Below are 12,562 nucleotides of genomic sequence, written 5' to 3' on the forward strand. Positions count from 1 at the left end.
AGGTGTATGTCTAACAGTAAGTGTTCTACTCTGATGATCTGCAATTACAGAACATCATACCATAAAAGACATACTAAATACTGCTCCAAACATAAATGCAACTTATTAGGAAACACACAACAATTATTAGGAAACTCTGACAGTTAAACATTCATTATGAGAAGGTTGTTGTGGAATAAAAATAATCATACTAAGACAGTCTAGATAGAATCTATTAATTTAGCGGAATATAGTCTAAAAGTTCCATAAAATCAGGACTGAAAAGTACATCAATTTTGTAACACTAAAATCATATTCTATACTGAAAATACATACACAGCACTAAGATGCAAGATCCTCCTCGATATCCCACTTCAGGTAACATTATCACTCTTTACATGACACATTTTGAAAATCAAATCGGCGGAAGGCTGTTTTACTTTTGAATACTTCCCTTTCTGTCTTTAATATTCAACAAGAGATTAAGTTCTTAACTCAGATCTCTTTTCCCTATTTTAACTATGGTATTAGAAAATGCTATTCCATATTAGAGGTTGTTCTTCATTACCGGGGAAAAAAAAAAAAATAAAAAAGGTTCTGTAAGTGGTCTATCAAAATCCTAAATATTTTATTTCTAAATATCTGCTATGATTATTTGGACATACAGGATATATATTTTATACAAAAATAGATTCCTCTGCTCAGTACAAAACCTATTTTGTAAGGCTTTACCATTAAAATAATGATTCCGAGTATGTAAGGTTCTCTAGAGATGATCACAAAAACAGGTACATGAAAAGAAGTTCAGCAATAATGGTCTACTTCTTTTTTTGCTTGTTTCTGCTTGAAAATAAGGATTCTTTCCAATTCTTTCTATTAGTGAGATCAAGAGACTGAATAGCTTAATTTAAAAAGATTTCAAGTATATAATTCCTACAGAACGTATCAAGACATATTTTCCTAGCATGAGCAAGAACTTGGCCATAAAATTCCTACTGAGAGCTGCATGACAAAAACACTGCGCATTATGCTGAAAATGTTCTGCAGTCATAACAGTAGGGTTAAAACTTTTGGACATACTCATCAGTATCTTACAAGAGATGATTCACAAAATAATATTTGTGATTTATGCCCAACTGTAAATTCTCTACTCTCAGATGTATGTGTATTACAGAAATACCTCAGAAATTATACAGTCCACTAATATCTATTGTTTTTTCAAAGGACTTTCAATGTATACCTGGCTCATTAAAGCAGACTTTTAAGGAAAGTACAGAAAGTTAATCTCTACAGAATGTGTTTCATTGTTATCCATGTTGCTGCAATATCTCATGCAGTTTATGTACAAGTAATCTTGCTAAATTACTGATAAAATGGCTCCAAGATTTAGTACCTCCTCCTTTACTACAGAAACAATACTATCTAACCGGAATGAAGCCTACAGTATCAAGGAGAGATGGAGACTCCTTATGTCAACCACAGCACAAGAGAGAGAGGAAAATATGAAGAGAAATAATGTGTACCAAACAACAAAACCTGGAGGCTGAAGACAAATTACGTTATTTATAACATTTGCACCTAAAAATCATTGCTACAGAAAAGAAAAAAAAAAAAAAAAAAAAAGAGGAAAAAAAAAGGTAGGTGGAGGGAGGGGAGAGCAGGAGGAGAGAACTTTAGGATAAAAGACAGCATAGTTTATATTTATTTGATTCAAAAAACTACTTAAAAATGACTTCTGAGAGGAATTTGCAAAAAAAATGTTACATTTCCATCCCCAGGAATTAGTGATTGATTGTTCTCAATTTTTTTTTTTTTTTTTTTTGGTCACAGCAAGACTCAAAGTTATGACATATAATTTTACATTTCTGTGAGCATCTGGGGTCAGTTTCAATGAAAATGTAAATACAATGAGAACTTTTAAAAACTAGAGATGACTTCCTGCTTATCTATATTGAAGAAAACTGATAAAAAGTATTTACAAAGCAAGAAAGCCCAGTGCTGCTTTTTAAAAATAACTTTATAATTTTGCAATTGTAGCCAGGTCCTTAATTTGCTTCCAAACATATTCCAGTCTAGGACGCTAGATTATATGTAATGTTTATAAAGTATACAGTTAAAATCTAATTCTGCTTCACCATTTCTAAGACTCTAATCTTTATCAATTACTTTATTTGCTTTGGTTTTTGTGTTTTTTATTTAACATGTGGTGGCCTAATTTGTACCTCAAGGGTTAACATGGACAGCTAAGTACTAAATTTGAGATTAAGCAAGACAGCAACAAACAAAATAATACTAACAAAATAAAATGTGTCAGTCCCTTTCTCTCTAAACACAGCACAAATGAGAAAAGACATTACATAAACTTGCTAATGTCTTTGAAATTGTAAATAAATGATACAGCGTAGCTAGCATCCTCAATAGTTGGTGTTATAACAAACTGAATAGAATGGTAGTGTAGAAAATTGATAGTGAAAACCCTCATCATTAATTATTTTTCTGTACATCACAAAGTTAAAATATAGGAGTATGAAAGTAAGAAAGTTTTGTGACTTTTGACAATTATTAGTAAGAAAAAGATTATAACAATTGCCAAAACAATCACAAAAGATGACATGTTACCTGGCTATGACAAAGAGCACGCAGCTGACCCCCAGGTAGGCGAGGAGAATATACATCCAGATATCAGGGGAGAGAGGATTCAGGAAGGAGAAGACGCCCGGGTTTGTACCATTGGGCTTGCGGTACAAAATACTTATTCCAAGAGTCATAAACGGCTTGGAAAAGTCGATGACTTTCTCACGAACATAGGTAATTGCCAACGGTGCAACTGCAAGGTCAGCTTTCTGTTAACAGAAATACAAAAAGAGAAACAGGACATAAGTCAGAAGAAACAGGTTGAAGAAGAAATTCAGATTAGACAAAGTACAAAGTTCATCAAAGAAGAGGTTTGCTCTTGCACTAGTAAGGCTGAAATTTAAGGCACTGTTATACCTATTAGTAGGAACGCAGATATACTCTACTTTAAAAAAACAAAAAACAAACAAACAAAAAAACTTCTCAAAACATACATATCAAGATATGTCTTTATCACTTTTTCACTCTGCTCTTTAGAAACTGATGTAATTGTGAAGGAGTTCTGAATATGTTTGTGCAAATGTAGGATGTTTTATTTTAATGTAGAAGCAAAAGTACAAAATGAAGATTATTTTAAAAAGAGGAGTTCTACAACGGAGAAGTTTTTCCATGTATGTAGTGCAAATTCATCATTAATATATATATATATATTGCTCACCTGGTATTGTATATACTATTTAACACTCTCAATTCCACATGTTAGATTATTTTAATTTTGCCTTTTGTTATTACCTGCTATAGTTCAGTGTCCTAATGAGCAACTATCATATCATTAGATGTACTACAGTAATGCACTACTGTATGAGAATGTGAAACTGTTGGAGCTATTAATTTAATTTAGTCAAGTTTCAGTGGTCTAAAACACCACAATGCATTTCATTTTCATTGGTATTCAGAACTTGCAGGTAATAAACAGATTTGCAAGGCTTCATTTCACAGCAGCTGAGTTTTTATGACTTGCATATTATTGGTGATAGTCTAGATGATGCAGGAAGAAAACAGGAAAGTGCAAAGATAAAATAATTTCAATTAAAAGTTATAGGACAATACAAAGAAGTTTGGGGAACACAAATAAAATTATCAGACTGACAAGAAAGTATCAGTCCTTACTCTTCTTCTGAAGACAAGTCACTAGAAATTGTCCGAAGATATAGGTACCCAAGGAAAGAGAAAATACTGCTATTGGCCATTCTGGATTTTGGTCATAAAATATGGACAAATAGTTTATTTTAAGAAATACTCCTGGAAATTCAACCCTTGATCATGAAAGCTGTATACATGTAAATGTAAGTTGCTGCAAGTATCTCCAGTGGAAAAAAGCTCCAAAGAAACTGCAGATGCAATAAGAAATATAGCATTAGAATAAATAATGTATTTTTTATATGACAGAACAAGACTGAATCAGACAGTCTAGGCCCAGGCCCAAAATACAGATCCCCATCCTACTATCTCTGAATTATCTTCAGAATTCAGAATGATCAACATAGGCTGGAACGCGTGTGTGAGTAGGGAGATCTCTTTACCAGATTATATGTCCAGATATTGGTCTCTGATTATAGTATTTATTTATTCATTCATTCATTCATTCATTCATTCATTCATTCATTCATTCATTTATTTTAACGTGCTCGATCATCCTACTGTGATTTCACATGATTTGTCCTATATTCTTTTAACAAGTCCACAGTCTAAAAAAAATTGCAAGGAACCAGGTGATATTGCTTTTGCCTTGCACTATCATGCACTCTACAGTATGAAGAAAATATCTATATGTATCAGTCATCTGGTTAAATTCTAACTCCTTAAATAAATTTTGAATATTAGCTAAGTGTAATTCCTATGTTTTATTTAAGAAGGTACAGTATTAACACAGCATGTTACAAGCTATTTTCAGATAATGTCAGAGTAAGTTAAGTTGGAAGGGACATTTGTAGTTTACCTAATCCAACTTCCTCTTTAGAGCAAGACTAATTTAGAACAACTAACATAATTTTCTAATGCTGCAGAAAACAACATGTAAGAGTGATTCTCTGAAACTTAGACTTTCTCACTGCAATTGATACAAATAAAAAGCATCAGATGGAGGCAACATATTCAGTGTCAAAAGAAGCAAAATGAAATGGAAACAATCCTCTTTGTTTCCAAGTATCTACATGATTGTGGTATCTATGAAGACAGAATTCATAATTTCAAATAAAATACAAACAAAAAGAAAAACAGAAGAAAATGCATTTATCCTTATTATACTTCACATACAGAAAGTGAAGTTCAAAGAATGATCTGTAAATTCAAGATAAGTATTTTCATTATGGCAACTATCTTTGTCTGTCTGACTTCTGCATACAACTTGTATCTTCACAGGTCTAATTAAACCAGTTCTACTGTCCAAACAGATACCTATGTTGTACACTTTCTAAAGTCAAACAGAGAGTAAAAATATGCTAACAAGTTTGATTTTGCAAAATATGTGTACTGTTTCATGCCTACTGTTAGCATCTTTCAGATTTAGAAGAAAACATAGAAGAAATGACTGACATAAAAAGTATAATATTGCAAAATTTAATCACTTTGCTTATCAGATATATTTTAACTCCAAAATACTTAATTATCTCAACAACTATTTCATTCATAACTGAACATAAGAGAAGGAGTATAGTTTCCAGAAGTGCATTATCAGCATCTCCTACTGTCTTCTACAGTAGAGATATACAAATAAGAGAATTATTTTAGTTAATTTCTCAGAATGAATTGGGGATGAATGATGTAAAAATTGAATTTTATCCATCTAAAGGAAAATGAAAAATAGATGCATAATTAAATGGTTTTCCATAATTTCCGTAACAAAGAATACTTCACTCACTTGATAACAGAACCATGCATGACAATGTTTTAGAGGAAAAGTCTTTATCTATCTTAAAGCATAAGGCCAAATAGCACTTATTCTTGACCTAGAGTACTTGAGATAAAGGTCTTTTTACAACAGCATCTTGTGACTGATTAAGATAATCTAGTTGCTCTAGGAGTGAGATTTTGCACAAAATAAAATTTACAATAGCAACTAGAAGCAAGTACGTCTGACAAGGACCTTCCAACATAAAATGCAGTCCTGCGCAAAATAGAATAGCTGTAGCAACACAATGAGTAACCAGATGATGCAATGAAGTTACACACTGCAGACAAGAAAGCCACAGTAGGTGGCAGGGACTGGAGAAAAATTCTACTCAGTGAATTCTTACTTTAATTATATCAAGCATGAGGAAATCAGAATCCTGTATTCACTCTGTCATTCAAAGATATGGTATGAAAAACTCAAGAATAGCACTCATATTCTGTATCTGTCTATCTGAGTAATGTGTCAAGAACTGAGAGATGTGCTTGAATAAGGAAGAGAATGTCCAGGAGGATGGGAAAACAGGATTTATTGTCTTTTATAGGAAAATCTTCAGTGAGCTGAACCACTGAGAGCTATTTCCATCCTGCTTTATCAAAGTCCATCCATGATTTGGAATACTATTTTGAATTGTTTCTTTTTTAAGCACTTTTTTTTTTAGGACGTTATCTGCAGTCTTTGTCCTCCACCTTGAAGGATGGTATTTTCTTCCTTCATACTCCTATAAGCACTCAATGCAGTCTACTTTCTACACTACTGTAGAAATCTATGACAAAGGAGGATTGCTAGGTTCTGTTTGTGTTACATTAGAATTCTGTATACTCTGTTTACTTCTCCATGGTCAAAAGGTTTCCCTGTCTTAACTACTATAAAAATATTTATTAATTATTATAATTGTTATAAGTAAAAAAAAATCTTAATTTAGAGAACTCTATAGAATATTAAATAGAAGTGTTTTTATACTACATATCATTAAAAAATCATGCAGTTGTTTATATATACTTTAATTTAAAATAATGGCTAATATAACATCAGTTATTGTATATATACAATGGCTAATACAACATCAGTTATTAAAAGCATTGGCACAAATTTATGGAAAAAGAAACTTGAAAGATTTAGCATTTTATTCACTAGATCCCAGTTTAGCTCAGCTCTGTCTATGGTATAAGTAAGCTAACTCATTTGAAAAACTTGTAGCAGTTAATTAAATTCAACACTTATCTAATAGAATTAAAGACTGGCTTGGGTTGAATGGACCTCAAAGTTCATCTGCTTCCAAACTTTCTGTGCTGGAAGGTATAGGGACATCATTCACTAAATGAGGCTGCCCAGGGCCCCATCCAACCTGGCCCTGAACACTCCTTGGGAATGAACATCCACAACTTCTCAGGGCAGCCTGGGCCAGTGCTTCACCACCCTCCACCCTCTGATTTCTTCTGAATATCTAATCTAAAACTACTCCTTGTATTATCACTACATATTACAGTAAAGAGTCTTTCCCTATTCTCCATCATCACAGAATCATAAATTTTTTTTTTAATATGAAGAGACCTTTAAAGATCTAGTCCAACTCCCCTGCAAAGAAAAGGGAGATTTGCTGCTAGATCAGGCTGCTCAGAACGTGGAAGACTGCAATAAGGTCCCTCTGGTGACCTTATACCAAACAAATCCGAATCTTTCAGCCTGTCTTCATGGCTGACTCCAGCCATCTGATCATCTCTGTGGCCCTTGTTTGGATACACTCCAACAGTTCCAAATCTTTCTTGTACTTCAGAACACAGTCCAGGTTGCAGTACACCAATGAGGGAGGAGCACAAGGAGGTAATCACCTTCCTCATTCTGTTGGTCATACTTCTTTTGTTTCAGCCAAGGATTTGGTTGGCTTTCTGGGCCGTAAGTATGTATTTCTGGGTCATGTAGAACTCTTTATCCACCACCCAATTTGTACTGGTGTGGAACTGTCCTAATGAAGGTGCAGGATTTACAGTTGGCCTTGATGAACATCACAAGTTTTCCATGGGCCCACCTCTCAAGCCTGTCAAGATCTGTCTGGATGGCATCCCTTTCCTCCGGAGTACCAACTGCATGTCTTAGCTTGGAGTCATTTGCAGGCTTGTTGAAGCTGCATCCAATTCCAACGTCCATGGTGAGGATACTAGTATAAACTTATGAACAATCAGCTTTAATAAAAATGAAGTGATGGATTTTCCCACGCCACACTATACAGATCCTGTCAGAAGGGACTGCTCCTCCTTACCATGCAACAGTAGCCTTTTCTGGGACTTCCTTAGAGGAATTAATTGGAAAACAAACTTGGAGAGAAGAACGCTACAGAACTGCTTGATTTTCAAGTGCCATCTCCCCCAAGCACAAAAACTGTTCAACCCCACATTAAGTCAACAAATAGTGGCAGGAGGCCTGCATGAATGAAGAGTTCCCCACAAGTCCTACATACAAGAATACCATACATGAAATCAGGGATGAGTGACTCAGGAGGAATATAGCAACACTCTTTAGACATACAGGCGGGGCTAGGATGGTCAAAGTACATCTGTAGTCAAATGTGGTGAGGAATGCTTGGAGCAAGAAGGGCCCTGTAAGTACGTAAGCAGCCAAAGGATCAAAAAGAAAATATGTTAACTAGTGCCAAATGAGGGAGGGGGTTTGGTCACAAGGGACATGAAGAAAGTCAGGTTTGTGCTTCACTTCAAACTTAACTTGTAAGAAGACTTGTCCACAGGAATCCCCACTTCCTGAGATTCTTGGGCAAGTATGGAGCAAGGAAGACTTACTGACTTACTTACTGACTGATGTTTGCCTCCGCTGTCTACAAAAGTATGTGCAGAAGAGGTTCCTAAGAACTGAAAGAAAACAAATCTCACTCCTGTCTTCAAAAAAAATAGGGTCTTGGGAAATAACGGCTGGTGAGCACTGACTTTATTCCTGGGAAAGTAATAGAATAAATCTTGAAAGTCATACTAAGAAAAAAAAAAAAAAAAAAAAAAAAAGGGAAATGGGCAATGAGAATGAATGGAAAATGTGTGAATTGCTGGACTGATTAAAGGTATGAAGTTGAGGTATGAGGTGTCCATATGAAGGTATGAGAAAATAAAAAACTATACTACAGGACAATTTTCCTACATATATCTCTACCTGATAAATTTTAATATTTAGATAAAGAAAATAAATGAAGAGTTGTTCTGAAAAACAAACAAACAAACAAAAAACAAAAACAAACAAACAAAAAAAACATTTCCAGTTACATGCAGAATCTTCAAGCTGTAAGCTCAGAATTAAAATGTGTTATTTCTTGGTTCCATGGAATATGCTGGATACAACTGCACTTATTGCTGGTACCCGGTTCCAATCTATTCAGTCAGATTTGAGTGACATTTGAAATCATACTGCCACTGTAATCTTTGTCAGCAAAACAAAGATAGCAATGTTTTTTTTTGTCAGCAAAAAAAAAACTAGCAATGGTACTGCTTCAATGCTATCTCTTCATAACTGACCCATTTATTTGAGATTATTTTGCTGTAATAATATAGAAGTGTAGATCCTATAATAGCTTTCTCTTTAAATCTCAGAATTATTAAATAAGTAGTTCTCTTGAAGGTTGGAAAGATCATTTTTAAAGTAACTTTAAAATCTTCAGACATGGAATTGGCAGGTTCTGAATGCTGCTCTTGAGATTTTGAAAGATTCATTATTTGTCTGACCAGGTAAACTATCAAAATTTTAGTAAGGATCCTCTATTATAATGAATTTTAAGAATAAATTGAGAGTTTGTATATTGTAAGATTTTAGAAAAGATAATTTCAGAATAACTATGTAGAATATTTTTCAATAAGTGTTCACTTAATTAAAATAACTAAATGAAGAAATAAATATAATAAAATATATTTAAATGTTCCTCCTGTTTTTAACACAGAAGCAATCATGCATCAGACTCAAAATGATTTAAGAACATATTTTTGGTACTAAAATGTTTTCTTTCAATAACAGAAAATTCTGTACACTTCTAAAGCAGTGTGAGAAGTAAAAACAAATCTTTCTTTAAGCTTAGATTTCATTTTGTTAAGCCTGACAGGAACATTAAAGGCAAGATCTAACTTGTTTTTTAAAACTATATGGATTTTTATGTATAAAACCTCATATCAGGATGCCAGTTAGTTATACAACACTGAGCAAAAAAAATCTAACTAGTTCTATAATGCTTCCCTGTTTCTTCTGGCACTTTAATAACAGGCTACAAACTCAATAACACATAGTTCTTTAGAGGCACATATATGCAGACATTTGGTATATTTGGTATATGCATGCACAAGGTCTCCTTTGAAAATAATGCCTTCTATTTTATAATGTTGGTCCACATCAGAGTGTTGGGTGGTAAGGCAGTAGAGGTTAAACCTTCACACCAGTATTACATTACATTTCGTTGTCATGTGACAGCAGCAGAGGTGAAGTCCGACAAAATACTGACTAATACGAAAGTAAGGATAAAGTAAATGACTAACTGAATTCTTCTACTTGAAAAAACATCTGCACCCATTGACACTCATCAACATTTACAGTGAACCAACAGTGGGTGTGAGTAAAGTGAGGTAGAGGGTGATGTGTTTCAGCCGTGGATTTTGTGACAGTGGGTCACCTCAACTGGTGCAGATTTTTAGAAGCACAGCAGACTCTTGTTAATTACCAATGAAAATGCATAGCTAGTGATGGTGTGTACATTGAATAATGCTGTTCTGTAGTGGAGAATTCGTGCTATTAAGTGGTGTTAAAGTACTCATACTGGTTGAAGTTTCCAGGGAAATAAATAGGAGGTATTACTTTTGGGGCAACCTATGTATATGTGAATGTATATTAAATATTTCATATTTTATATATTCAGGATTCTCATGAAGAAAACTAGATCATCTTCAGAAGTTACTACACATTATGGCTAATCAGGCTCTTAAAGGTAAGGAAAAATTTGGCTGAAAAGAAATGTCAAACCACTTTGGCAAAGTAACCTGACTTTCTTCCCAGTTCATCCAGAAAAAAACCAGTTTAATCTGGAGTATTTTAGACTTAAGTGAGGGTGAGCAGGTAGTTTCTCTTTTCATTTTTAACTCTGACTTTTTGTTTAATTCTCTTAAACAAATAACTTGCCTTTGATACTGCAAGTATAATAGATCAGAATTAACACCTCTCAACTCCTCAAATGGTGTGCATGATATTGTATTCTGGGCATCATTCCCAGAGACACATCTCCCAACATATCCTGAAACTGTTTGATGTAAATGCTCCTTTATTGAAAGCTGGTGTACTCCAGGATTCCATCACACATTCTATCCATCCTATCTGAAAAGTTCACTTCAAGATGTTTAAAAATTCTTTGGAAATGAAGAAAAGATAAATTTTTGAATATTTTATTTATTTATTTTGAACCTTCATTATCAGAAACCATACTAAGATTTAATTTTATTGTACTTTCTCCAAGAATCTCTTTAGCTGATTTATATAGGTCCCCTAAAAATCTCTCAAAATCCTTCTGTTGCCACTTTTATATGAAAGAAACCAAAGCAGGAGCTAAGTACAAGCATGTTCACAAGAGCTATGAACAGAATTTATGAATCCCTGATCTACTCAGCCTGTAAATATTGCTCTTAACCATTAATTTAGTACAAGATTTGAGCAGGCAGGAAAGAGTAAGGAAGAGTGAGAAATGTGGTATCAATCAATTTTCCCAGTGCAGGTGATCTTTATTCTTATCTTTTCTGCAGTAAGTACAGACTGAAGAAACAGCCCAAAGAATAAATAAGCTGAATGAATACAATAAGTTGTAAAAATCACTTTTGTAATGAAAAACAGAATTGCAAATAATCTTATTGGAGAAAAAGTAGATATGTGGATAGAGAATTTATTTCATCAATTTTCTCCAGGTAATTTACTTTCCACTAAGTAGGGCCAAATCCAACGAGTAACCTTTTCTGAACAAGAAGAAAGAAAGAGAACAAGATTGCAAACACACAAAATTATCCAATAGAATGGACAAGCCTCAATGGAAATTAACTTTGTTACTGGGGAATTCTAGCTTCCACATATATTTCACTTCAGCTGACACATACTATATATATATATACACACACACACACACACACACACACACACACACTATTTATTTATTTATTTGTTTGTTTGTTTGTTTGTTTCCCTGTATATATAAATATATTACTTTATTTAGCATTTTTGCATGGATTTCTGCAGTGCTTTCTATAGTACTCTGTCTTAAGCTTGCATTTCTTTTTTGTTTGTACATTTTCACATAAGAATTTAACTTAAAGTCATTATGAGAGAGAGAAAAGTCTACAAATTAAGTGCTATCTTGTAAGTATAGCAACTAATTATTATTCTCAATGATTCTATGGTTAGGCAGAAGACCAACCTTTTATGTTTCAACATTAAAAAGAGAAGAAAAAAATATTTAAAAAAAAAAAAAAGCAAAAGCAATAAAACAAAAATTAAATAGTAGGTGTTAAGTATTAAGCAATGTGGTATGTCTAAATGAACTACACTGATGAATTCAAACATCCAAGATGAGAACTTGCAAAGAAGTTCTGGAAGACTACGGATATACTTGGTTTTAAGTGGAAACCAGAGGAGCAAACAGTAAGAGAGACACCTAATTGCTTGTGGGGGATACACCTGCTTCTGTTCATTCAACTTTGGTCACATGGCATGGTAAATAAAAGGTCAGAGCACTTAAAATTGTGAATTAATTAATTAGCAGTTAAACTGAAAGTCAGAAAAAGCACAAGCAATATTTTCTGACACATTACAGATTTTTATACTAAATTATATAATAGACTTCCAGAGAAGATTTCACAAAGAAATGAAATGCAGTTTTAATGAGGAAAAGAAGGCATGCAAACAATAAGTAGTGGAAGATAATATGAATATTTAGAACAATAGGTATATATATATGTGCAGAAATACATTAAGGGCACTGAACAGTTATAGTATTATAGAAGGCAGATAGCTGGGCACTTATTTCAGCCCCTAATTAAGAAT

General features: G+C 33.5%; 1 protein-coding gene across 5 annotated transcripts in view; it reads right to left on the minus strand.

Moving 5' to 3' along the window:
- The window catches only part of GRIK2 (glutamate ionotropic receptor kainate type subunit 2), a 341,691-nt gene that overhangs the window by 126,845 nt on the left and 202,284 nt on the right, over nt 1-12,562 (minus strand). For all 5 annotated transcript variants that reach the window (XM_015858743.2, XM_015858741.2, XM_015858742.2 and 2 more), the window contains one exon: nt 2,599-2,822. In XM_015858743.2, the coding sequence (XP_015714229.1) occupies nt 2,599-2,822 (224 nt within the window). The remainder of the gene's footprint in view (nt 1-2,598; nt 2,823-12,562) is intronic.

The sequence above is a fragment of the Coturnix japonica genome, chromosome 3 (assembly GCF_001577835.2).
Source record: "Coturnix japonica isolate 7356 chromosome 3, Coturnix japonica 2.1, whole genome shotgun sequence".
Classification (NCBI taxonomy): Eukaryota; Metazoa; Chordata; class Aves; order Galliformes; family Phasianidae; genus Coturnix; species Coturnix japonica.